The sequence below is a fragment of the Pleuronectes platessa genome, chromosome 22 (genome assembly GCF_947347685.1).
Source record: "Pleuronectes platessa chromosome 22, fPlePla1.1, whole genome shotgun sequence".
NCBI classification, from domain to species: Eukaryota; Metazoa; Chordata; class Actinopteri; order Pleuronectiformes; family Pleuronectidae; genus Pleuronectes; species Pleuronectes platessa.
This window is the reverse complement of record NC_070647.1, coordinates 815377-838353: the sequence shown is the minus strand read 5'-3', so window position 1 is coordinate 838353 and position 22977 is coordinate 815377. Positions and strand designations below refer to the sequence as shown.

The window sequence follows — 22977 nt, the reverse complement described above, 5'->3', positions numbered from 1 at the left end:
ACGTGTAGTTTGCAGAGAAGATGAACTTTCGACAAAGTTTCAATGTTTATCTTTTAAATATATCACATACCTAAATGAGTGCAACTCTGCATGTGCACATTTAAAAAAATGGCAATTTACATATACTCCAGAATGCTATAAAGAGTGATCAGATGAATTGCAATTAATTGCAAAGTCCCACTTTGCCACGAAAATGAACTTTATCCCCAAAAGCCATTTCCACTGCATTTCAGCCCTGCCACAGAAGGAATAGCTGACATCATGTCAGTGATTCACTTGTTAACACAGGGGAGAGTGTTCACATGGACAAGTCTGGAGATCACTCTGTCATGCTGATTAAGACAGAAAAGCAGACTGGAAGCTTTAAAAGGAGGGTGGTGCTTGAAATCATTGTTCTTCCTCTGTTAACCATGGTTACCTGCAAGGAAACACGTGCAGTCATCATTGTTTTGCACAAAAAAGGCTTCACAGGCAAGAATATTGCTGCTATTAAGATTGCACCTAAATCTACCGTTTATCGGATCATCAAGAACTTCAAGGTCAGAGGTTCAATTGTTGTGAGGGAGGCTTCAGGGCGCCCAAGAAAGTCCAGCAAGCACCAGGACAGTCTCCTAAAGTTGATTTAGCTGCGGGATCGGGGCACCACTAGTGCAGAGGTTGCTCAGGAATGACAGCAGGCAGGTGTGAGTGCATCTGCACGCACAGTGAGGCGAAGACGTTTGGAAGATGGCTTGGTGTCAAGAAGGGCAGCAAAGAAGCCACTTCTCTCCAGGAAAAACATCAGGGAAAGACTGATATTCTGCCAAAGGTATAGGGATTGGACTGCTGAGGACTGGGGTGAAGTAATTTTCCCTGATGAATCCCCTTACAGATTGTTTAGGGCATCTGGAAAAAAGCTTATCCGGAGAAGAAAAGATGAGCGCTACCATCAGTCCTGTGTCATGCCAACAGTAAGTCAGCCTGAGACCATTCATGTGTAGGGTTGCTTCTCAGCCAAGGGAATGGGCTCACTATTAATTTTGCCTAAGAACACCACCATGATTAAAGAATGTTACCAAAACGTCCTCCGAGAGAAACTTCTCTCAACCATCCAAGAACAGTTTGGTGACGAACAATGCCTTTTCCAGCATGATGGAGCACCTTGTCATAAGGCAAAAGTGATAACTAAGTGGCTCTGGGAACAAAACATCAACATTTTGGGTCCATGGCTAGGAAACTCCCCAGAGAACTTGTTGTCAATCCTCAAGAGGCAGGTGGACAAACAAAAACCCACAAATTCTGACAAAGTCAAAGCATTGATTATGCAAGAATGGGCTGCCATCAGTCAGGATATGGCCCTGAAGTTAATTGACAGCATGCCAGGGTGAATTTCAGAGGTCAACACTTTGACTCTTTGCATAAACTTAATGTAATTGTCAATCAATTACGACACTTATGAAATGCTTGTAATTATTCTTCAATATACCATAGTAACATATGATAAAAAGATCTAAAACACTGAAGCAGCACACTTTGTGAAAACCAGTACTTGTGTCACTCAAAACTTTTGGCCACAGCTGTATGTAAAATTATTACCTAAACACACTTCTATCCAGCTTGAGGGCCATGTGCACACGTGTTCAACACAAGATGACATCACACTTATCATGGAGCCCGATGCGAACCCCCGCTGGACAGAGGGGCTCGGATTTTGTGACGCACTACATAAAAGTGATTAAAGGTAACAAACCATCCATTATTGTGAGGGTGCAGAACCCCACAGACCATGACATAATGTTGGCAGGGAGAACTGTGATTGGCAGTGCCAAGCCCATTCAGGCAGTTTACCCAGCCTCTATACTAGAAGGATCCAGCCCTGCCCCTCACATGTTGAATCACATGAAAGTGGAAAGTAACCAAGCTGCTGACGATGTACGGGACCCTCCTGTGAATCTGAGCCACCTTAGTGAGCTAGAGCGAGCAAGAGCTCACCAGATGTTAAGGGAGGAGTCTGCCTCCTTTTCAAGAACAGATGATGAGATTGGCTGCATAGAAAAACTGCAACTCAGAATATCACTGAAAGATACAGAACATGTTGCAAAAACCTACCTTTCAGTGCCGAAGCCATTGTACCGGGAAAGGAAAGACTATTTAAATGATCTCATCACACAGGGCTCAGAAATCTAATTCACCATATGCATCACCAGTCGTCTGTGTTCGAAAAAAAGATGGGAGTTTAAGACTATGTATTGACTTCCGTGAGGTGAACAGAAAAACTCTCCCGGATCGCCAGCCTATTACCAGATTACAAGATATCATGGATGGTCTTGGAGGAAACTCCTGGTTCTCAATGCTAGACCATGGTAAAGCCTATCACCAGGGTTTCATGGCCAAAGAGAGCAGGGGTCGGATTTATAACCGTTGCGTACGCCTGAAACGTGTGTACGCCACTTCTCACGCCAAAGATGGGATTTATAAAAACGAACTTGACGGGAAAATGTGCGTATTTCTAAGCAAACTTAGACCCATGCGTACGGACGTTTTGGAGACGGGAAAGTGGCGATGCAGATGTGAGGTGGTGAACTGAAGCCAGATTATTGATCCACTTCATCATTTACATTAAAACCAACAGCTTAGTTTTGCTCGCGGAGTTACGGAGCCGAGTCATTAATAGTTGTTAATAATATCTTATAACACTGTGCGTGTCTCATCAAATCACTGCAGTGAATGTGACTGTGTCATCAGGCGCACAGAGCGCACAGAGTGACCCAGCGCACAGGAGATCACTTATAAGAAAAATACATTTTCAAAAATAATATCCCAGAGTGGAGGCAAGGATCCACAGATGTGAGGGAATCGGTCCGATGCTCTAAATAAGAGCTGTCGTGACAGTGGTGCGGGGTTCTGCGTGATGTTTGCATGTGAATGGAAGGACGAGGAGGAAGCGAGGGTTCAGCGATTTTTTTTATCTCACACATTGTGTTATCCACAGCAGCGGCAGAGTGTCAGTGTATTTTCTTTATTAGTGACATCACTGCTGTCCCATAAAGTCGCTCTTCACCTCCACCTCAACAACAAACACCTCGATGTCAGTGTCAGAAGTTTCACTTCCTCTTCACATAGCTTAATGCCGTGCCTCCGTCAGGATTCACGGTGGAAACCCATTGGTCAGGAGCATCATTTAATTGCGTTCAGGTGTGCGTGCACACGGTTTTATAAATCTGAATTAGCTTTTGCGTACGCCATTTCCGGCTTTTGTGCGTAAGCACACTTTTAGTAAGAATCCTACGCACTCTTTTATAAATCCGACCCCAGACCTGTGACTGCTTTTGTAACTCCCCGGGACCTCTATGAGTGGATTAGGATCCCCTTTAGCTTAATGAACGCCCCAGCTGCCTTCCAGCTTTGCATGGAGGGTTTGGCAGAACTGAGAGATGAGATCTGTATTCAATATTTAGATGACACTCTGGTCTTTAGCAAATAATTTGACGACCATGTAGAGGATGTGAGAACAGTACTACAGCGACTACGGTAATCTGGTAAGTGTGAAGTGTTCAGGTGTGAGGTCTGATACCTCGGGCGGATGGTGTCTGCTGAGGGCCGTAAAATGGACCCGGCTGATACTCTGGCTGTGAGAGCTTTAAAGGAGAATAAGCCAAGAACTGTAGGAGAGGTGAGGGCAGTCAATGGACTATCTATGCAAAGACAAGGAATGAACAAGGAAAAAGCAAAGGGACACCTTCACATAAGCCTATAACATGGACCTACAAGTACCAGCAGATCCTGGAAAAACTGATCGACTGTCTGGTGGAGCCGCCTATAATTGGATTTACGGTTTTCAACAAATCCTTCATCCTGCACACAGATGCTTCAAATCAAGGCCTAGGGGCAGTGTTGTATCAAGAACAGAAGGGGCAGCTACGTATTATAGCGTATGCGTCCCGCACACTGACCAAAGCTGAGAAGAATTACCATCTTCATTCAGCTAAATTAGAATTTCTAGAATTGAAGTAGGCTGTTACTGAGCGTTTTCGAGATTATTTGATTAGTTCACCGTGCACGGTGTACACGGATAAAAATCAGCTTATTGTCCACAGCCAAACTCAACGCCACAGGATATAGCTGGGTAACTGAGACTAGCAGATTTTCACTTAACTATCAGATATCGTCCAGTAAAAGAGAACTGTGATGCTGATAGTCTTTCAAGAATGCCCTGTGAAATAGGAACAATTATGGAAGAATGTATAGAGGAAATGTCTTCTCCTTCCAGACAAGCAACACTGCAAGCAGTGGAAAATATAGATGCGAACACAGTTTGGTTCACGAGTACTATCGAAAGTGCAGAGAGAGATGCAGGGGCACCTATGCTTTTCTCTAGATCAGCTACACGTCAACCTCAGAAAGATGATCAGAACGTTGGCCCTGTTATACACGCTAGACAGTTAGATAAGAGGCCGGTGGGGCAGGAACTGAAATTATTCAGTGCTCAGAGCAAGTGTTTACTCAGGGATTGGGAGAAACTCAGTATAGACAGTATACTTCACCGAAAGACTCCCAACAGAAAACAACTGATGCTACCAGAGAAGTACAAGGCAACAGTTCTGAGACAACTTCACAATGAAATGGGACACTGAGGTATGGAACGAACAACATCCCTCATTCAAGATCGTTTCTTCTGGCCACACATGCAGCAAGAGATACGTGTCTCAGATTTGTACATGCCTTAAACAGAAGCCCTCTAGACCAGGGATGCCAGGGTTGCGGCCCGCGGGCTAGACCTGGCCCGACTGTACGTCACATATGGCCCACGGGTGATAAGGGGAGAATATTTTTTTTAATATTATTTATTTTTTTACATTTTCAGTGGAAACCGTCAGTTGGTCTGTGGCTCGCTCACCCATAACATTGTGTTGTAGTGGTACGTACTTATGGGTGAGCGAGCCCCCTGTTGCAAGATGGCCGCCATGTATGGACATTCGACTCCATTGGCCGGCAACGCGGACGAGACATCTAGCCTTATATATATATCTATGGTTGTTACTAGCTAAGTACACTGTGTTGAATAAGTACTGAGATGCCCTGAGGGTCAGTGAACAGGTCGGGGTGGGACAAGTGACAGTTCTTGACCAATGGCTGTGGGGTTGTGTGGGATGACAGGCTCTCATTGGCTGGTTTGTTGGCGGGTCAGGGGTGAATGAGGAAGTAGAGGGAGAAGACGAGTGTTGATGTTAGGAGTGAATAGATGACGCACTGACATCTGAATGATGTTATGAAAATAGCCACTACCCAGAAACTGTCTCCGATATGGACAAGCTGGTGAAAGTTAAAAGGTGTCTGGCTTCGACAAGTAGCTGAAGTAGGCTGGTCTCCCCATTTTTCATAATCCAGTGTGATATGGGTGGGAGGGAATATACGGGGTTAGGGTTGACTGACAGCCAGACTAGTGCCGTATAGGCATATGGGTGTGTGGAAATATGGGTTGGGGTTGACTGGTGATGACTGGCAAAGGTAATGTGCCTCATCTGTCGTTGAGCCAATTTAATGTGTTTAGATAGCTCATATTTTACAATTTTTTTCAAGAACCTTTTTGTTTTACTAATTCCGACTGGATATTCAATCACATGGCCTATTGTTGGACTACTTTATTCTGGCGCTTACTTTCTGACTCGTTTAGGCCTACTTGGCCCGGACTTCTTTTAATGGCATGATTATGCATTAACATGTTTTCATGTGCAAGCCTTCAATAAATATATAACAAGTAATTAACAGTTTACACTTGTGTTATTTATAGGAAATGTGTTTTTTAGCACCTAGTCTATTTTGTTGCATTTCTAATTTATAAATGTAGGCTACTTGCATGGATAGGAAAATGTTACGTTTTTAGAGGGTAACTGTCTCCTACTTTAGGCTATGTAATTGTAGGCCTCATTGTGAGGCTACCTATCCATGTGTTGAGTCAGTGTTTGGCCTTTCAGTCCGAAAGTGTAATCTGGCTCCCTGAGGTCTTGCTTGAAAAAAATCTGGCCCCCTGTCCAATTTCACCCTTGCATCCCTGCTCTAGACAGACTAGAGCCCCTCTCACCCCCATTGTCCCAACACAGCCATTTTAATTGATATCCATTGACTTCCTACACTTAGACAAATGTAAAGGGGGTTATGAATACATATTTGTGATAGTTGATCATTTTACACGATTTGCACAAGCTTATGCTACAACCTCTAAATCGGCCAAGACAGTTGCAGATAAGGTGTTTAATGATTATGCACTGAAGTTTGGATTTCCTTTGAGAATCCACCATGATCAGGGAGGCGAATTCGAAAATCTGTTATTTGCAAAGCTGCATAAAAACTGTGGAGTGATGGGCTCAAGAACCACACCGTACCACCCAGAAGGGAATGGTCAAGTCGAACGCTTAAACAGAACACTGCTGCATATAACAGCAAGCGCTGTGAAGTTACTGGATTCTCACCATTCTATCTCCTATTTGGGAGGTCACTGTTGACTTAATGTTTGTTTTGACTCCTGAGACAGGAACTGCAGATCATCAGGAATATATGAGAAGATGGAAACAACAGAAGCAAGAGGCCAATAATATTACAGCAGGAAATGCAAAGAAATGCACTGAGAGGAGCAAGAGAAACTATGACTGTAAAGTAAGGAGTTCTCGGCTGCACGAGGGTGACTGTGTCCTCGTTCGGAATCTGACACCAAGAGGTAGGACGGGAAAGCTTCGGAGCCACTAGGAAGATTGCATTCATAAAGTCATCCGTCAAATAGGAAAAGACAGTACTGCTGGAGCAAGGTATAGGGAGAGATAGCACGATACTACACCGTAATCTCCTGTTGCCATGTGACCACCTACTGCTAGAGATCCAGCTAAAACCTGCAACATCTAAGTGACAAATAACAGCTCAGAACAGCAGTGACAAGAAGGAACCTCATCAACAACAGGAGGATAATGATAGTGACGACAATGACTGTGGGTACTATCTTATACCCAGGATTCAACCTCGGCCTGTCATGAAGCCACAGGTAATCACAGACAGAGAGGATGCTGACAGGAAACTCACAAGGCCCTCAGTAACAGGACATACCCCAACTGCAAGAGGCTCAGGACAGAGGAGACATTAGGCCAAAGGGAGAGAGTTCAAGAAAAACTAGCTTTGGGAGAGAGAGTACAAGCTACGCCGTCACCTGTTCTGAAAGTAACAGAGAAACTGAAACAGGATTCCAGCGACCAGTGAGAGAGATACGACCTCCGAGGATTTTCACATATAACCAGCTCGGCAATCCAGTTCGTAACAGTGCTGGACCCCAAAGCAACTTCAGGTACTGGTGCCCGCCAGGATCCTACAGAGCAATCCAAGGAACAAGTACGTGGATGGCCCTGGTGCAGCAGCTTAACTACCAGCTTGTGTTCCTCACAGAGAAGGCATATATAGACACACCCCACATACACTCATGGACTGTTAAAGAAAGCAGAGTGCTCACATACCCAAACACTCATGGACTGTTAAAAAAACCTAGTGCTCACCTATATATATATATATATATATATATATGTATACATATACATATTTTATGCATTCATGGACTGTTGAGAAAGCTGAGTGTTCCGACACGTTTCATGCGATGATGAACTTTCTACAAAGCAGTTTTTGTACGTAGATCACATGTGTGGACCATTTCAAAATGGAACAGTTGCATTATATGCCCTTGCTGATGTTGAGATATCTATGTTTCTCTGTATCTTGTGTTTATATTTTACCTATATCCTGTGAATAATTTTAGCTTTATAATCTATATAATCAATAATGCTACAACTGTTTCTTTTATTTGGAATGATGTATATCTTTTTGACTCAGACACAGGGTCAGGCCCAGAGCAAGACCACAGAAAGCAGGTATCAATCTGAGTGTCAATCTGACTGCAAAATACAATTCGGGGAAAAGTGTGTGGTGGAAGTTCATCTTGAGTTTTGAAATAATGAAAGCACGGATGCTCAGAAAAGAGAGAGGACGTGCCAGAACTAATACAATGAGGTGCTTCATGAAACATGGTGAGAAAAAGATATGAAATCCTCCTAAGTCTAATCTGCTGGGTCTCTCCACTGTAGCAAGCTCCCTGTTTGCCAAGGCCACAGTAGTGGGACACCTGGTCAGTTGAAAGTGATGTGCTTGCAAAAAACTGCACTTTGAGGAAACAGTATACATCTGGCCAATAACTGAATTCCCTCAAAGAAAAAGAACCGCCTCTGTGCTGCACCCTGTGTCTTTATAAATACTGTGGACTTAGGATGAGTTTGCGTTTCTTCTCGACATGATCCAGTGAACCTGGTGACGTGTCCGGCAGAACCCCAGAGACTCTCTGTAAGTATTTCATTGTTTTACATAAATGTTCAATTTCCAGAACTTCATGTATAAGTGTCTAATTATTCCTTCTCAAATCCTGGATCAACAAACACGTTTGTCCAATCGCCGGAGGCGAGGTCAAGTTTAGTGCCTGGCGACGACACTGACTACTTATAAACATTGATATCGGGACGACATCTGTGTTGAAGGGGAGTGTGGTGGATGTGTCAATTTCTAATATTATTTGCAATTGTTTGCAGGGGTTTAATTATCTGTGACGTCTGCGATCTGTTGCTTTGGTCTCTGAGTTGTTTTCACACTGAGGTTCCTGGTTTGGAGAGTAGAGGGGGTGGCTCATTCATTACACTTGGATGTGAAGCCAGCAAACACTGTATCCGTTTCATTTCTGTCCTTTCCCCTTTTCTAGGTAAGGTTTCTGTTGTAATATGGGGGCTGCAAGCTTGTGCTGTGTGTTATAGGTGGTGGGGAGAGCGCTGGTGGTGGGATATTTGTTTACACAGGGTTTTGATAGGTAGTTTTAGAGAGTTTGAACATGAGGGAGCTCCCCCGATGCGCCATGCTTGCTGGATGGGCACACACAGACGGCGCATGGTATTGATGTGCGGGCAGCGCCCTTGCCGCTGTGTGTGTTGTATGGTGGAGGTGTTACTGTTGTTTGAATGAATTGTTTGTTCAAAGATGCCACATATGTATATTTGTAATTTGTATATTTCATGTTCCGATTTTCCATCATTGTGGCTTGAACTAATTCCCCTTTTTGCCCATTCAAGTTTATGATATATTCTCTACAAATTAGACCTTCTAGTAGCCCCAGTTGTCCTCTATTCCTCATTCACTGAAACTTCCTCTATCAGAAAAAAGGTTCAATCCCCATCTTAAACAAGTTTTCATTAAAAGTATCCTATCGCCCGAGCTCTATTCAGCTAATTTATTCAGGATATGAGCCGCTACTTCTGCAGCCAATCAATGTATATTATCTTCTTCCCTACAAAATTTGGGAAGATGGTCTTCTTCTGCCTTCACTTCCTATATCCAGCCGGATATAAACACCGTCCTTTCGGATCAAAGTTCTCTAAAACCCTGATCTCGGTAAGTCATGCATGTAACTAGTGGTGGTGTATTATCTGCGTGCTGTTGCGGGTCACTCTAATGTAAGTAACTTCTCATTTACACATGCACTTTCTTCTGAACATCAATCAATTAATAAAATCTAATTTTATTTGATTCACACCTGGTCACTCCCCTCACTCATTGCATTCACTGTCTTCGTGACCTTGCATGGTTTTCGGACCCCAAACGGGCTTTGCAGCAGCACACCGTTTTTTACTTTCTGTCCTAAAGACCTTAATTTAAATTTGTCAAGCTGACTTAATTTCTGTTGCGTTGGATGTACTTATTAAAAAAAAAAATGTTTGGATGAATGACCTTTTATTTAAGTTCGTCCTTGGTGACCTACATTTAGAACTTGCACTCAGCTTGATTTCTGTTTGTCAAGCTAAATTAATTTCTGTTCCGTTTGCTGTTCCAATTTATAATTTCTGTTTTTTATAATTGGGTCCTCGGACCTTAATTTCCGTTTGGTCAAATTACCTTTAATCTTATTTCGGTCTTGCTGACCTTTGGTCATGTTCTACACTTTAGACCCCATATCACTCCTGCACTTATGTTTCATTTTTTTTTCTGCTCTAAATTTTGATCTCTTACCTGTTTGGTCTCCACACCTTTGTCTCATATCATTATCAGTGGGGCTGCAGATGCATTCTTACAAGAGCTATCATCTCTATATATCTATCTAATAAATAAGTATATTCGATAAATTATAGAATTATTATATATTCTTACCAAGACATGAATATTTATTTCACTATTGCCTAGAGTACTACATCAACTGGATATAATCTCACTTCTCCTCCGAAATCATCCACCTTCTTCAATTTGTTTGTCTTCTCTTCTCTTTTTGGGGGAATTCCTGTTCTGAGCTCTGCTTCACCCCATTCTAATACTGATGATATAACACAGGGGTCTAAAATGCCAAAGACTACAACATTCACATCACTTCTGTGCACTTGTCAAATAAACATTTTAAAATCGTAAATCAAGTCTCTCATGATTTAAATGAAGCACAGCGTAAGTTCAGGCAGGAAGACTTAACCTGCTTATTGATCAGCTGATTGTGGGCGTTTCTAAATTATAACCAATTATAGCCATTTATATCTGCCACGGTATCTTCCAGCCAATCATTCAGCAGCTTCCAAACTTAAAAAAAATCATCAGTCTCTATGTCCCTATTGGTTTTTGGTCAAAACAAATGAAGGTGATTGAATGATTAAATATATTTTTGTGGTCATACATTGGGAAGGGTTAAAGAAAAAGGTAGTTCTTTCTTAAGAATTGGAGGAAAATGTGTTCTCAAAAAGGATTTTTATGTGTTTGTGAGAATGTATGTGTCTTACTTGACGAGGTTGGCCAGGTTAAAGAGAGCGCGGTTATGTTGAGGGTTGGTATCCAGTGCTTTCCTATAGAAGTACTCGGCCTCCTCTGGGCAGTGTGTCAGAGTGCCAAGATTGTTCATGGCACTGGCATGACGAGGATATAACCTAAGAGGAGATGACAGTTGTGAGAACAGAGGAAAAGATGGGAGAGGAGAGTCAAACAAAAATAGTTCACTCTCTTTTTCACTGAAAAAAAAAAAGATCCACAGTTAAATAACCAGTATGAGAACAATTTGTGAATAAACTGCTGGAAATGAGAATAGCTAAAAACTATTTTTAACTTAGGAGCCACTGATGGCTCAACCCTTTCACATGGAGGCATCCCATAACACAATCCTGATTGGACTAAGTGCATTGTCACAGTTATAGGGATTATCTTCGGGGCAGATAAATCAGCAGAGTTATGGTAATGACATTTACTGCTACTCTGCCTTAATGCTACAAACTCCTCTGTGTAATTGCAATAAACTTTTATAGTGTCCTTGTGACACAAGTTTGAAGAGCTGCCCATGGCAGGAGGGAGTTGGGTGCCATGGCAATATTTCTACTGCAACATTGTTCCACATATTATGGGATTAGCTTTCGACAGAGAAGACAGAACAGCAACTCTGGAAACACCTGAGAGAAATAAGCAAGGTTTAGTTAATCATGTATTTGGCAAAGAAATTAAATGAGATTCCGATTTGTCTTTTAATTCTCACTTCGTTGATTATGATGGTGGATCGCGAATCAGAGATCGTGATAGTAAGGTCGGATCCTGTATCGTGTTGGCATCCTGTATCGTTTTGGTGGTGGATCCTGATGGCGGCAGTGGATCAGGATTGTGGACTATGGCTGCATCCGATTGTGATGGTGGATCCTAGTGATGTGTCGGTCGTGAACGATTCGTTCGTTTTGAACGAATCCTTACAAGGACTCGGGAGTAACGAGTCCTCTCAAAGAGAGATTCGTTCATTTTCTCGTGGCCGCGCATCGGGACTGTTGCATAGGCTGATGCGGGTCACGTGAAAAAGGATCCAAAGACTCGTATCCGGCAGATGAACGAATCACTGATCCGAAGACACGGTCGGGAGGTGAACGATTCGTTCATCTGCCTCCATAGGCTCAGAAGAGGAAACAGTTACCTCATCCCCTTTCGCTTGACCGCTGTTAAAAAGCAGCCATGACTGACAGCTTTTGTGTGGCAGATCATATATTTTTAAGAAAACCTCCTCTATTAAATACAGTAAAACATGACAGTTTGTATGGTTTTAAATTGTCATTTATTGTCACACTGGCATTTAATTATCACGGGAAATAATTACACTGCACTAAACTGTAAGTGTAAATGTAAAGTGAAAATAACAAAACCAGTCATTATGACTTGTGAATAGGGCTGAACGATTAAGATTTAATATGAGATTCTTTTATTTTATCCTCTCTTTCCCCCCCCCCCATAAAAAATAATGAATGATTTAAATATGACCAACACAATATTAGATACTGTACAATATTCTTTCCCACATTTTTATTTGAATGCGGCGTTGTTATAGTCAGTGGAGCAGCAGCAGTTTAAGCTCTGTGTCCGCGGATGCGGCGGGCCAGCTGGATGTGCTGGCAGCGTGCGAATCAGCAGCTCCATAGATTCCCGTTCATGTCCGGGTGGACGTGCAGCGGTATGGAAGTGCCGGGCGATTTTCCCGTGCGCCGCCCGCACCGCGTTCACCGGCGAGATGAGCTCGCTCTGTGTGGCCGACACGTCGGCCGAAGACTCTGTGGGCAGATGAACCCGATCATTGATCCAAACACACGGTCGGGAGTTGAACGATTCGTTCATCTGCCGGGTACGAGTCTTTGGATCGTTTGCACCCCCCCCTTGAAACGAACGAATGACTCAAAAAGAGATTCGTTCATTTTACTGAACGAGATTCAAAGAACCGACACGGTAAAAAGATCCGAACTTTCCATCACTAGTGGATCCTGATTGTGGAGGCTGCTGACCATGGACTATGATTACAACAAGCCTGCTTGATATACAATATTGATACTCAGATACTCTACCGTTACTCTCAATAATCCCTCATTTTTCATTATAGATTTCATTTACCTTCGATTATTCTATAAAGTATTTATTCTAATCAATGCTGCAAATAGAATTGCACTTCCTGGGAGAGGGATCCCTCACATGTGGCTCTCTCTGATGTTTCTATGTCATTTTACCTTGTTAAAAGGTTTTTTTTTTTTTTTGTTTTTCCTTACTCTTTTTGATGGTTCAGGGCAGAGGACGTCACACCTTGTTAAAACCCTATGAGACAAGTCGTGATTTATGAATATGGGCTATACAAATAACAGTAATTGATTGGAAACTTAAATTACACATAGTATCTCAATGAACAAAACATTCACGTATATAATCTTTACTGATATACATTGTGTAATTAATTGAGAACCAATAACGTAAGAAGGGTCAATGGAAACCAAAACCATTACCCCCTTGAAGCTGGATATAAAATCGCACCAAAATGAGTGAAAATTGTAAATCACAGGCTGATCATCTCATAAGGTTTTTCAGTAGCGTGCATGGCCACCACGTGCCTGTATGTAATATCTACATTGGCTGGGCATGCTCCTGATGAGTCAGCAGGATGGTGTCCTCGGTGATCTCCTCCCGGACCTTGATCACGCATTAAAAAGCTACTGGATAGTCTATTTTGCTACTTGGCGGCGACAGATACACAAAACATAATGTCCAAAGGTTTTCAATCGGATTCAGGCCTGGAGAACGTGAGCGTAATTTATTGGCATCGTCGCCTTTCATCTAGGAACTGCTTACACACTCTGGCCACATAAGGCATTGTCCTGCACCAGGAGGAACCTAGTGCCCACTGCACCAGCGTAAGGTCTGAAAATCGCCCTAGGGATTTCACCCGGTTACCATGGCTTCCCCGAGCTCCTGCAGTCTCTCCTCTTGCCACTACCAGCCAGACAGAATTGTTCCTTGTAAAGTGTCTTAAGATCTGTTGTTTATGTACCAGCCTGGTTTGGTAGGTACGGTAGCATTTTTAGTTTGACCAATGTTTTCACCTGTATTTGGATTAGGAGTTAGGTTAGTAACTTTTCTTTTTTCTCTTTAATTTGAGTAGGTAAGTTTAGGTTGTTCACATTTAGGTTGTTTTTGTTTGTTGTTTTGGGGGCTCGTCCATTTCCTTTTTTTGTTTGCATTTTCATTTCATTAGGTAAGACGTGGCAGATAATGTATTCTTCTGGTTGCCAGTTTTCTTTTCATATTAATAGGATGGAGTTTCAATTGGATGATTTTGCCATTTTATGGAGCTCAACTTTGTGCTCTGTATTAAGGAGGTGGAGCTAAGGAACAAGAGCTGGAGCGGGAGGCAATGCACCTGCGGTTGCGAGCTCTGGAGTTTAAGCGGGAACCCCGGCTTGTGTCTGCCACCCCTTGGTGACCCTCATGTAGTCTGGCTAGCACATCATGCTGATGGTTGTCTTTCACCACTGGTGCGGCTTCCTCTGGCCAGTAGCTTTTCAGCAGAGTAAAATCCAATCAAATCAAATATTATTTGTATAGCCCATATTTACAAATCACAATTTGTCTCATAGGGTTTTAACAATGTGGGACATCCTCTGCCCTTAACCCTCAACAGGAGTAAGGAAAAACTACCAAAAACCCTATTAATAGGGGGAAAAAATGTATAAACCACATGTGATTGAACCCTCCCACGACAGAAGTGCAAAAGATGCCACGTGTAATGGAGAATATCAGCAAAATAGGAGTATTTACAACATTGATTAGAAAAAAACATTTATAACACAATGAAAAGTAAATAAATTGAAGAGGTATTGTCAGTAATGGTAGAGTATGTGATGTGTGCATATTGTATATCAAGAAGTCTTGTCCGCGATCAGCTGCCACCACGATCATAATCCACTGACACTATCGGGATCCATCATCGTGATCCACCATTAGCTGCCACCTCGATCATGGTACACCACCATTATCCACAATCAGCTGCCAACACGATACAGGATCCATCAATACGATCACGATCAGCAAACACAATCCACCAATACGATCATGATCTCTGATCTGTTTTCCACCATCATGATTCACGATATGGCCGCAGCCTAGGTTCTGGATCTGCAAACGATAAATCATAAGGACTCCGGTGAAGAAGTATGATAAAGTTAGAGAGATGAAGAGGAAAGAGAAGTTCCATGAGTTACGTGTCCCCCAACATTCTAGACCTATAGCAGCATAACTAATAGCCAAGACTAACCTGAGCCAGCTCTAACTATAAGTTTTATCATGAAGGAAGGTTTTAAGCCTACTCCTAAAAGTAGAGAGAGTGTCTGCATCCTGAACTAAAACTGGGAGATGATTCCCCTGTAGAGAAGCTTGACAGATGAAAGCTCTGGCTCCTACTCTGCTTTTAGAGACTTGAGGGACAACAAGTAAGTCGAAATTCGGGGAGCGCCGTGCTCTAGTGGGGTGAGATGGTACTATCAGCTCTTTAAGGTATGATGTTGCCATATTCTTAAGGGCCTTGTTGTTGAGGAAGACATTTTTTTATTTTATTCTAACTTTAACCGGAAGCCAGTCTAGTGCCATTCATACAGGAGTAATGTGATATCTTTTCCTGCCACTTGATGACTGAAGTTTGGTTAATTGATTACACTGTTCTGGTTTAATGATAGGTAAAACTGGGAGTCATCCGAAAAGCATTGATATTTTATTGAGAGTGTCCTGATAATGTTATGTTAAGCATATATAATAAGAATAAAATTGGGCTGAGCACGGAGCCCTGTGGAACGTCGTGGTTAACTTCGGTGCGCATAGATGACATAGATTAAGGCATAGATTAACTTGCACAAATTGGAAACGATCTAAAATTTTTTATTTAAACCAGGTTAGGGTGGTTCATTTATTAACAGTTTTAGTCTACTCTCTGTGACAAATGTGATGATCAATACTGTTGAATGCTGTACTAATATCTATCAGGATGAGGACAGACACAAACCCATGCTCTTAAGCTATTAGAGGTCATTATTGACTTTTGCAAAGGTTGGTTCCATGATGAGATCTAAACCCTTACTGACAGTCTTCGTATACATTACTTCCCTGGGGAAACTCAGACAGCTGATTTGCTACAACCTTTTCAAGGATTTTAGACAGGGGTTTGATTACAGCTAGCTTAAAGGAATGTGGTACATTTCCTAACGATAATGAAAGATTTATTGTATTCAGTAAAGTACAATAATCAGGGGCAGAATATCTTTAAGCAACTTTAAAGGAATGGGATCTAAAGGCTGAATTATAGTCCTGCGACTGCAACCGCGGAAGGCCACGCAGCTGCATCGACGGACTGGTTTTGGTTTATACTTCTCTAACGTGCTGCGCGTGTTGCAACGCAATTCCCCGCCAGAACCCTAGGCGGAGTAACGTTTTTTTTCAAAGACAAATCACACAAAGAAGAGACGTCTTCTTCTTCGTCGACTGTTTATTTACATCGCCACTCCGGCTCCTAGTAGCCTATTTCTGGCGGACAAATCGGCCAGTCAGTGACGGGTTATACAAGTGGTCATACTTTCGGATCTCTTCTGCCAAGTGCTCATCTATTTGGTCCATATTCGTTCTTCTAAATCTTCCGTGATTTCCGCGTATTGTGGGGCATGAAACCGGAAACTAGACTCCGGACGGGATGTAGTAAGAAGACCAATAACAAGCCTTGCGGGCTGCGTGAGGCTCGCGTCGTTTTGTCGTATAGTTAGAAAAATTGGCCGACGCACGCAAGCCCGCAGAGGGCACGAAAGGGGCGTGTTGGGTGTCTTGCGTCCATGCGTGCGTGCGTGCAACCCGACTATAATTCGGCCTTCAGATACAAGCTGCGGGTTTAGTGTGATCAGGGAGAAGCTTTTTCCTTTAATGGCATGTAATCTGATAATGAAAAATCAAAGGTTATGTTTTGCATATTATACCGTAAACATCACACCATTAAATGGTGTGCCTTTGGGCATTCAATAAATTTGGTATCAGAAAAAATATTGAATATGAAAAATATAAATATAACTTTAATTGTTTAAAGTTACCTCGGGGCACCAACTTTCAAAGGAAGGGATGTAATAGCCAATTTATTAATCAAGTCTTGTGAAAGTAACTACAATTTGGAACCCTTATTAATAATTAAGTTAAAAACATTTTTTAGAAATTTTTGTAAAATTTATCAAGAATAAAAAAATCGCATGTACATAAGTGTTTATATTAAGATGAGTATTTTAAAAACCTGGTAAAAAAACGGAGTCATCATTTTATGTGCACACTCACCAGTAATAATGCCTATTAAATAAATAAAAAAAATTAATAAAAAAAGAGAAAATATACAAGTTTCTCAAGTTCCACCAGAAAGCATGTGGGTTTTGTTTCTTTTAATTGTTGATTTTGCTAAAGCATTTTTTTCAGTATCCCAGTTCATCCATACTCTCAGTATTGGTTTGTTTTCACAATACAGGGCAAATAATACAGTTCAGATGTATGTCCAAAGGTTTTGTGGAATCCCCCACAGTCGACTCACAGGTATTGCAGGCAAGTCTGGAGGACTTTTGCATTACCAGCAGGGAAGCGCTGATATAAATGTTGATGATTCAATGATTTGTTCACCAACAACACAAGCCTTTAAAGTCGACACAGTAGCATTCTAAAAAAAAAATCTTGCAGACCAGGCTGTCTAAGCTGCAACTTTGTCCAGGAAAGTGCAACTTTCCTAGGACACAAAATTTCTAGCAACGGTAAAACATTGAGCTCAAAACGAGTGGAAGCCATCCTCAATATATTCCAACACCGTGTACTAAAATACATTTAATGTAATTTTTAGGGATGACAGGCTACTATAAACAGTGGATCTGTGATTATGCATCACCCTAATTGGATTAATTTCCAATGGGGACGAGGCCGCCTACAGAGAGGAAGTTAACAGCCTGGCTTCCTGGTGCAGCCAGAACCACCTGGAGCTGTACGCTTTAAAAACTGTAGAGATGGTAGCAGACTTCAGGAGGAGCCCAGCCCAAACAGCTCCCCTCATCATGTGTGAATCCCCAGTTAAAACAGTGGAGTCTTTCAGATTCCTGGGGACGATCATCGCACAGGACCTGAGATGGGCGGAGAACATCACCTCCATCATCAAGAAGGCCCAGCAGAGGATGTTCTTCCTGCGGCAACTGAGGAAATTCAAAATGCCGCGGAAAGTGATGGTTGAGTTTTATAGAGCCATCATTGAGTCCATCCTCATCTCATCTATCACCGTCTGGTTTGCTGCCTCCACTGCCAAGGATAAGGGCAGACTGCAGCGGATCATTCGGTCAGCTGAGAAGGTCATCGGCTGTGACCTGCCGGCTCTCCTAGACCTGTTCCACTCCAGGACCAGTAGGAGAGCATGCAAGATCATTGCTGATCCTTCCCATCCCGGTCCTAACCTGTTCCAGAGACTCCCGTCCGGAAAAAGGTTCCGGGCTATCAGGACTAAAACCTCGCGTCAACTGAACAGTTTTTTCCCCATGGCAGTGGGGCTCACAAACAAGCCCCCTGCATCACACTGACTCTGTATCACACTGACTCTGCTGACCCCCCCCCTCGCACATAATTTATATCTCTATATTATTGGCATTATCACCAATCTATGCACCTTAGAAACCGCACAAAACTCTCTTACTGTATATATTGTTGTTCAATATTGTTGTTGTTTTTAAATTGTTGTTTGAATATTGTTGTTTGTACAGTGCACCAACTACTCCAAGGCAATTTCCTGTATGTGCAAATATACATGGCAATAAAAAGAATTCTGATTCTGATCCTGATTGAGGCTCCACTCTTGTATGCTATGCATGGCCAAGGACTGACACCAACCGACAACCTGATCAAAACAGATCATTTAAACAGACTGTAAATGAGAAAGGGGGTTTCATGACAACAGTATAGTACAACGACCAGTGGCGTTTTTCTCCTCAAAGAAATTAGATAGTTTGGCATTGGGTCAGCCTCTCTGTCTAAGAGCAGGAATGATATCAAGAGGTAGAGCAACAACCTAATTCTATTAAGAGCCATTTTTACTCTCTACAGTGATATCTGTCTGTAAGTGTGAATCTCACACCAAAGGTGATTCTGTTTCAACAGGTAATGCTCAAGCAGATACAGCAGCAAAGAAAGTGGCACAACTAACCAACATACTGTAATTGATACTCCTTTTTCCTTTCTCTCACAGATTTAGCAGAAGCACAGAGCCATGCTAACAACATAGAGAAGGCAGAATGTACATGTTTTAACAATGTATGTCAATCTGAGGCCGGCCGTCCATGTCTGATTAAATGTTTATTTGTTGTTTTGTTTGTTTTTGTTTTTATTGAAAATTGTCGGGTTTCACAAAATTACTCACAAGGTTTTATTTCAAAATGTTCTGACAAGCAACACTACAAGAGGCAAGTACATACAAGCCCCTGGCCAACCATTTGATCACTTGCAAATGGGTTTCATTGAACTAACACCATGTGAAGGAAAGGAATATTGTCTTCCCTACAGGTAAAGCAGATGCCTATGCACTAGCAAATGTGTTAGTGCGAGAAATCATTCGCCCTGGGAATCCCACATGAAATCAACATGATAACGGAACTCATTTGGTAAATAATGCAAATAATCAACTTTCAACATCTTTAGGTATCATTTTGAAACAGCATTGCACCTATCATCCACAGAGGGGTGGAACAGTTGAAAGATAACATTGGAACAATTAAAAACAAAATGGTCAAGTGCTGTGATGACACAGGACTCTCATGGATAAAAGCAATACCGGTAGTGTTAATGACCATGAGAGGGAGGGGAAGGGCCAGAACAGGTCTGTACTGTGTGCACATAACCAAAATCATGAGCCTTATACACACAGGTAAATGCAGCACTACCGCAACCAGCAGAGGGCCAGTTGCATAACCTGAAACCAGGAGACTGGGTGCTGATATAAGACCTAAAGAGGAAACACTGGAGGAAACTCAGATGGACAGGACCCTATCAAGTGCTCCTCACCACACATACAGCGGTTAATGTGAAAGAAAGCACCACCGGGACACACGCCAGCCATTGCGGAATGATGCCACCACTTGAGACGGAGGCCCAGGGAGAGAGTCCCGCTTCCCTCACAGATGAGGAACAAAGTAGAAGAAAGACGACAGCTGAGGTGTAAAAACCATACCAACAACCAACAGCTGTTGCAGACCGAGAAAGAAACGGCAAAAAAGAGATAGAAGGGGAAACAAAAAAAAGAGACAAGAAAGGCAAGGACCAACTCATCATAACTGACCCGACAGTGAAATGGAGATAATTTATTTTATTTGATGTGATTCAGTGATTTGTGAATATGGGCTATACAAATAAAATGTGATTGATTGATTGAATTTCTGCCAAAGGTGCTTCAACAAATTATTAAGCAAAGGCTGTGAATACTTATGTACAAGTCATAAATCAATTTTCTTTATTTGTAATAATAAAAAAAAAAATTAAACAAACTTTTTTCACTTTGTCATGAGGTATTGCGTTTAGAATTTTGAGAATAAAATTAATTGAATCCATTTTGGAATAAGGCTGTAACATAACAACATGTGGAAAAAGTGAAGCGCTGTGAATACTTTCCGGATGCACTGTATGAAGCCTGTGGTCTGGCCAGTCTCAGGACGGATTGCATTCACTTCCTTATAGTTGGTGAATTAGGTTGCTGTCGTGGATTTAGAGGCTATCCCTAGATGGCTCTGATAGTTCTTTAGATACACTATGTCAATCGTTGAAACTGACCAATGGACTGCCGTAATCCTCTGTATGTACATGTTGTCTGACTTTAAAATCACCTGCTACTATGCTACCGTATGTGGAGTGATATTTAGAGAGCTTGTACACCACTTTATTTAAGAAGCAGTTGTAATTAGATAAAAATGAATACCTTTAGCTAAATATAAGGGTAAATAAAGAAGTTTTCATCTGCATGATTTAATTTGAGGTATTTGCTCTTAAATGATACATTTCTGTTAGGCTTATTTCATATAACTTGTGTTACATCTTCATTATGTCTGACCCAGTTACCTCTTTATTGATGCTCACACTTCCACAGACATCCCACAAGTGTTACCGTTATATATATACCAAGATTATTTATATTGAGCATGCACAGTAGTTGCAGAATTATTATATTATTGTTGTTGTCACTCTTACGGTTGTCTCCTTATCAATAAGAGTTTTGGAACTTCAAAGACAGTTATTCGTTCCATGCTTCTATGTTTTTTTATCCAAGTAGTTGTCTATTCATGCCATTTAAAGACTTGCATTTTCCTCATACAATATGTCAATAAACACCATCAAATGTGTATTTTCATGTTGTATGGATTTTCAGTTTTCTTGTTTTTGTTTTATGCATTTATGTTGTAAATGAGTGAAGACATTGCTCTGCTAACATAGTGCTCATGCTACCTCTTCTGTGTAAACACAGTGCTAGAAGCATATACAGTCTCAGTTTGGAATGATATTACACCTGAGGGCAGTGGTGTAGTGGTGAATGGCCTCCTTGTGTCGGCCACTGTCTTTCAGGAAGTTGGCGTAGTTGTAGTGGGCTTTGGCATTGTGAGGCAGAGTCTGGATACCAGACCTGAAATAAGGAGGAAGAGAAGGAAGGAAAAGAAGAGAAGGCATTATGTTGATTTAAATAAAGACAAAAAAGGTTATCGGTAATCCCTGTTGGAACAAAACACCTTTCGTGGAAAGAAAAAAAATACATTTATTATTATATGGGGTGAGATCATTTTGATATTACTTGCACTGATCAGGGCTTTTAATCCTGTCTGGCATAAAGGTATGTATTGTGACTTCAGAAATTATTCAGACTCTTCACTATTGTGGTACAGAATTAAATTTGAAAGTATTAGAAAGGTCTCTCATAATTCAAACATAACATTTGTCCATAGCAGTAGGCAATCAATACTAACAATGTGAAAGCAAGTATTGCAAATTTTATAAATATCAAACACTAAAATCTTTATCTTAACACGTCATTCAGTAATTTGTAGAATTTGGCAGCTCTAACAATTTTCAGTCTTCTTGGGTAAGTCAGTACAAGATTTGTAGATCTTGATTTGGGTAGTTTATCCCATTCTTCCTGGGAAACATTCTCAAGCCCCAACTGACTGGGCGGCATGTGTCTGTCTACTGCTATCTTCAAGTTTCTCTACAGATGTATTACCAACTTTTTCCCAAGGCAAGAAATGGGCCTTATTGAGAGCAAGTCATAAAAACTCAATGACACATACATGCAAGAGCTGCAGTGGGCAAGGGAAACAAAGGCTGGAACCACAACAAGGAAAGGGGCGGGTGTCCTTCACCCATGTGGCACTGTAAGGGTGAGGATGATAAATCTTCATGGAGCCACAACCAACCAAATTTATTAAAAAAGAAAAACTGAAATATCACATGGTCATAAGTATTCAGACCCTTTGCTCAGTATTGAGTAGAAACACCCTTTTGAGCTAGTACAGCCATGAGTCTTCTTGGGAATGATGCAACAAGTTTTTCACACCTGGATTTGGGGATCCTCTGCCATTCTTCCTTGCAGATCCTCTCCAGTTCCGTCAGGTTGGATGGTGAACGTTGGTGGACAGCCATTTTCAGGTCTCTCCAGAGATGCTCAATTGGGTTTAGGTCAGGGCTCTGGCTGGGCCAGTCAAGAATGGTCACAGAGTTGTTCCGAAGCCACTCCTTTGTTATTTGAGCTGTGTGCTTAGGGTCATTGTCTTGTTGGAAGGTGCACCTTCTGCCCAGTCTGAGGTCCAGCGCACTCTGGAAGAGGTTTTCGTCCAGGATATCTCTGTACTTGGCCGCATTCATCTTTCCTTCAATTGCAACCAGTCGTCCTGTCCCTGCAGCTGAAAAACACCCCCATAGCATGATGCTGCCACCACCATGTTTCATTGTTGGGATTATATTGGGCAGGTGATGAGCAGTGCCTGGTTTTCTCCACACATACTGCTAAGAATTAAGGCCAACAAGTTCAATCTTGGTCTCATCAGACAGAATCTTATTTCTCATAGTCTGTGAGTCCTTCATGTCTTTTTTGACAAA

The 22977-nt window shown here is 41.8% G+C and overlaps 1 protein-coding gene across 7 annotated transcripts in view; it reads right to left on the bottom strand.

Annotated features, from left to right (window-relative positions):
* tmtc1 (transmembrane O-mannosyltransferase targeting cadherins 1) overlaps positions 1–22977 on the bottom strand; it is a 99179-nt gene that overhangs the window by 24138 nt on the left and 52064 nt on the right. For all 7 annotated transcript variants that reach the window (XM_053415271.1, XM_053415270.1, XM_053415274.1 and 4 more), the window contains 2 exons: positions 21398–21511; positions 10806–10949 (listed from right to left, as the gene is read on the bottom strand). In XM_053415271.1, coding sequence (XP_053271246.1) covers positions 10806–10949; positions 21398–21511 — 258 coding nt within the window. The remainder of the gene's footprint in view (positions 1–10805; positions 10950–21397; positions 21512–22977) is intronic.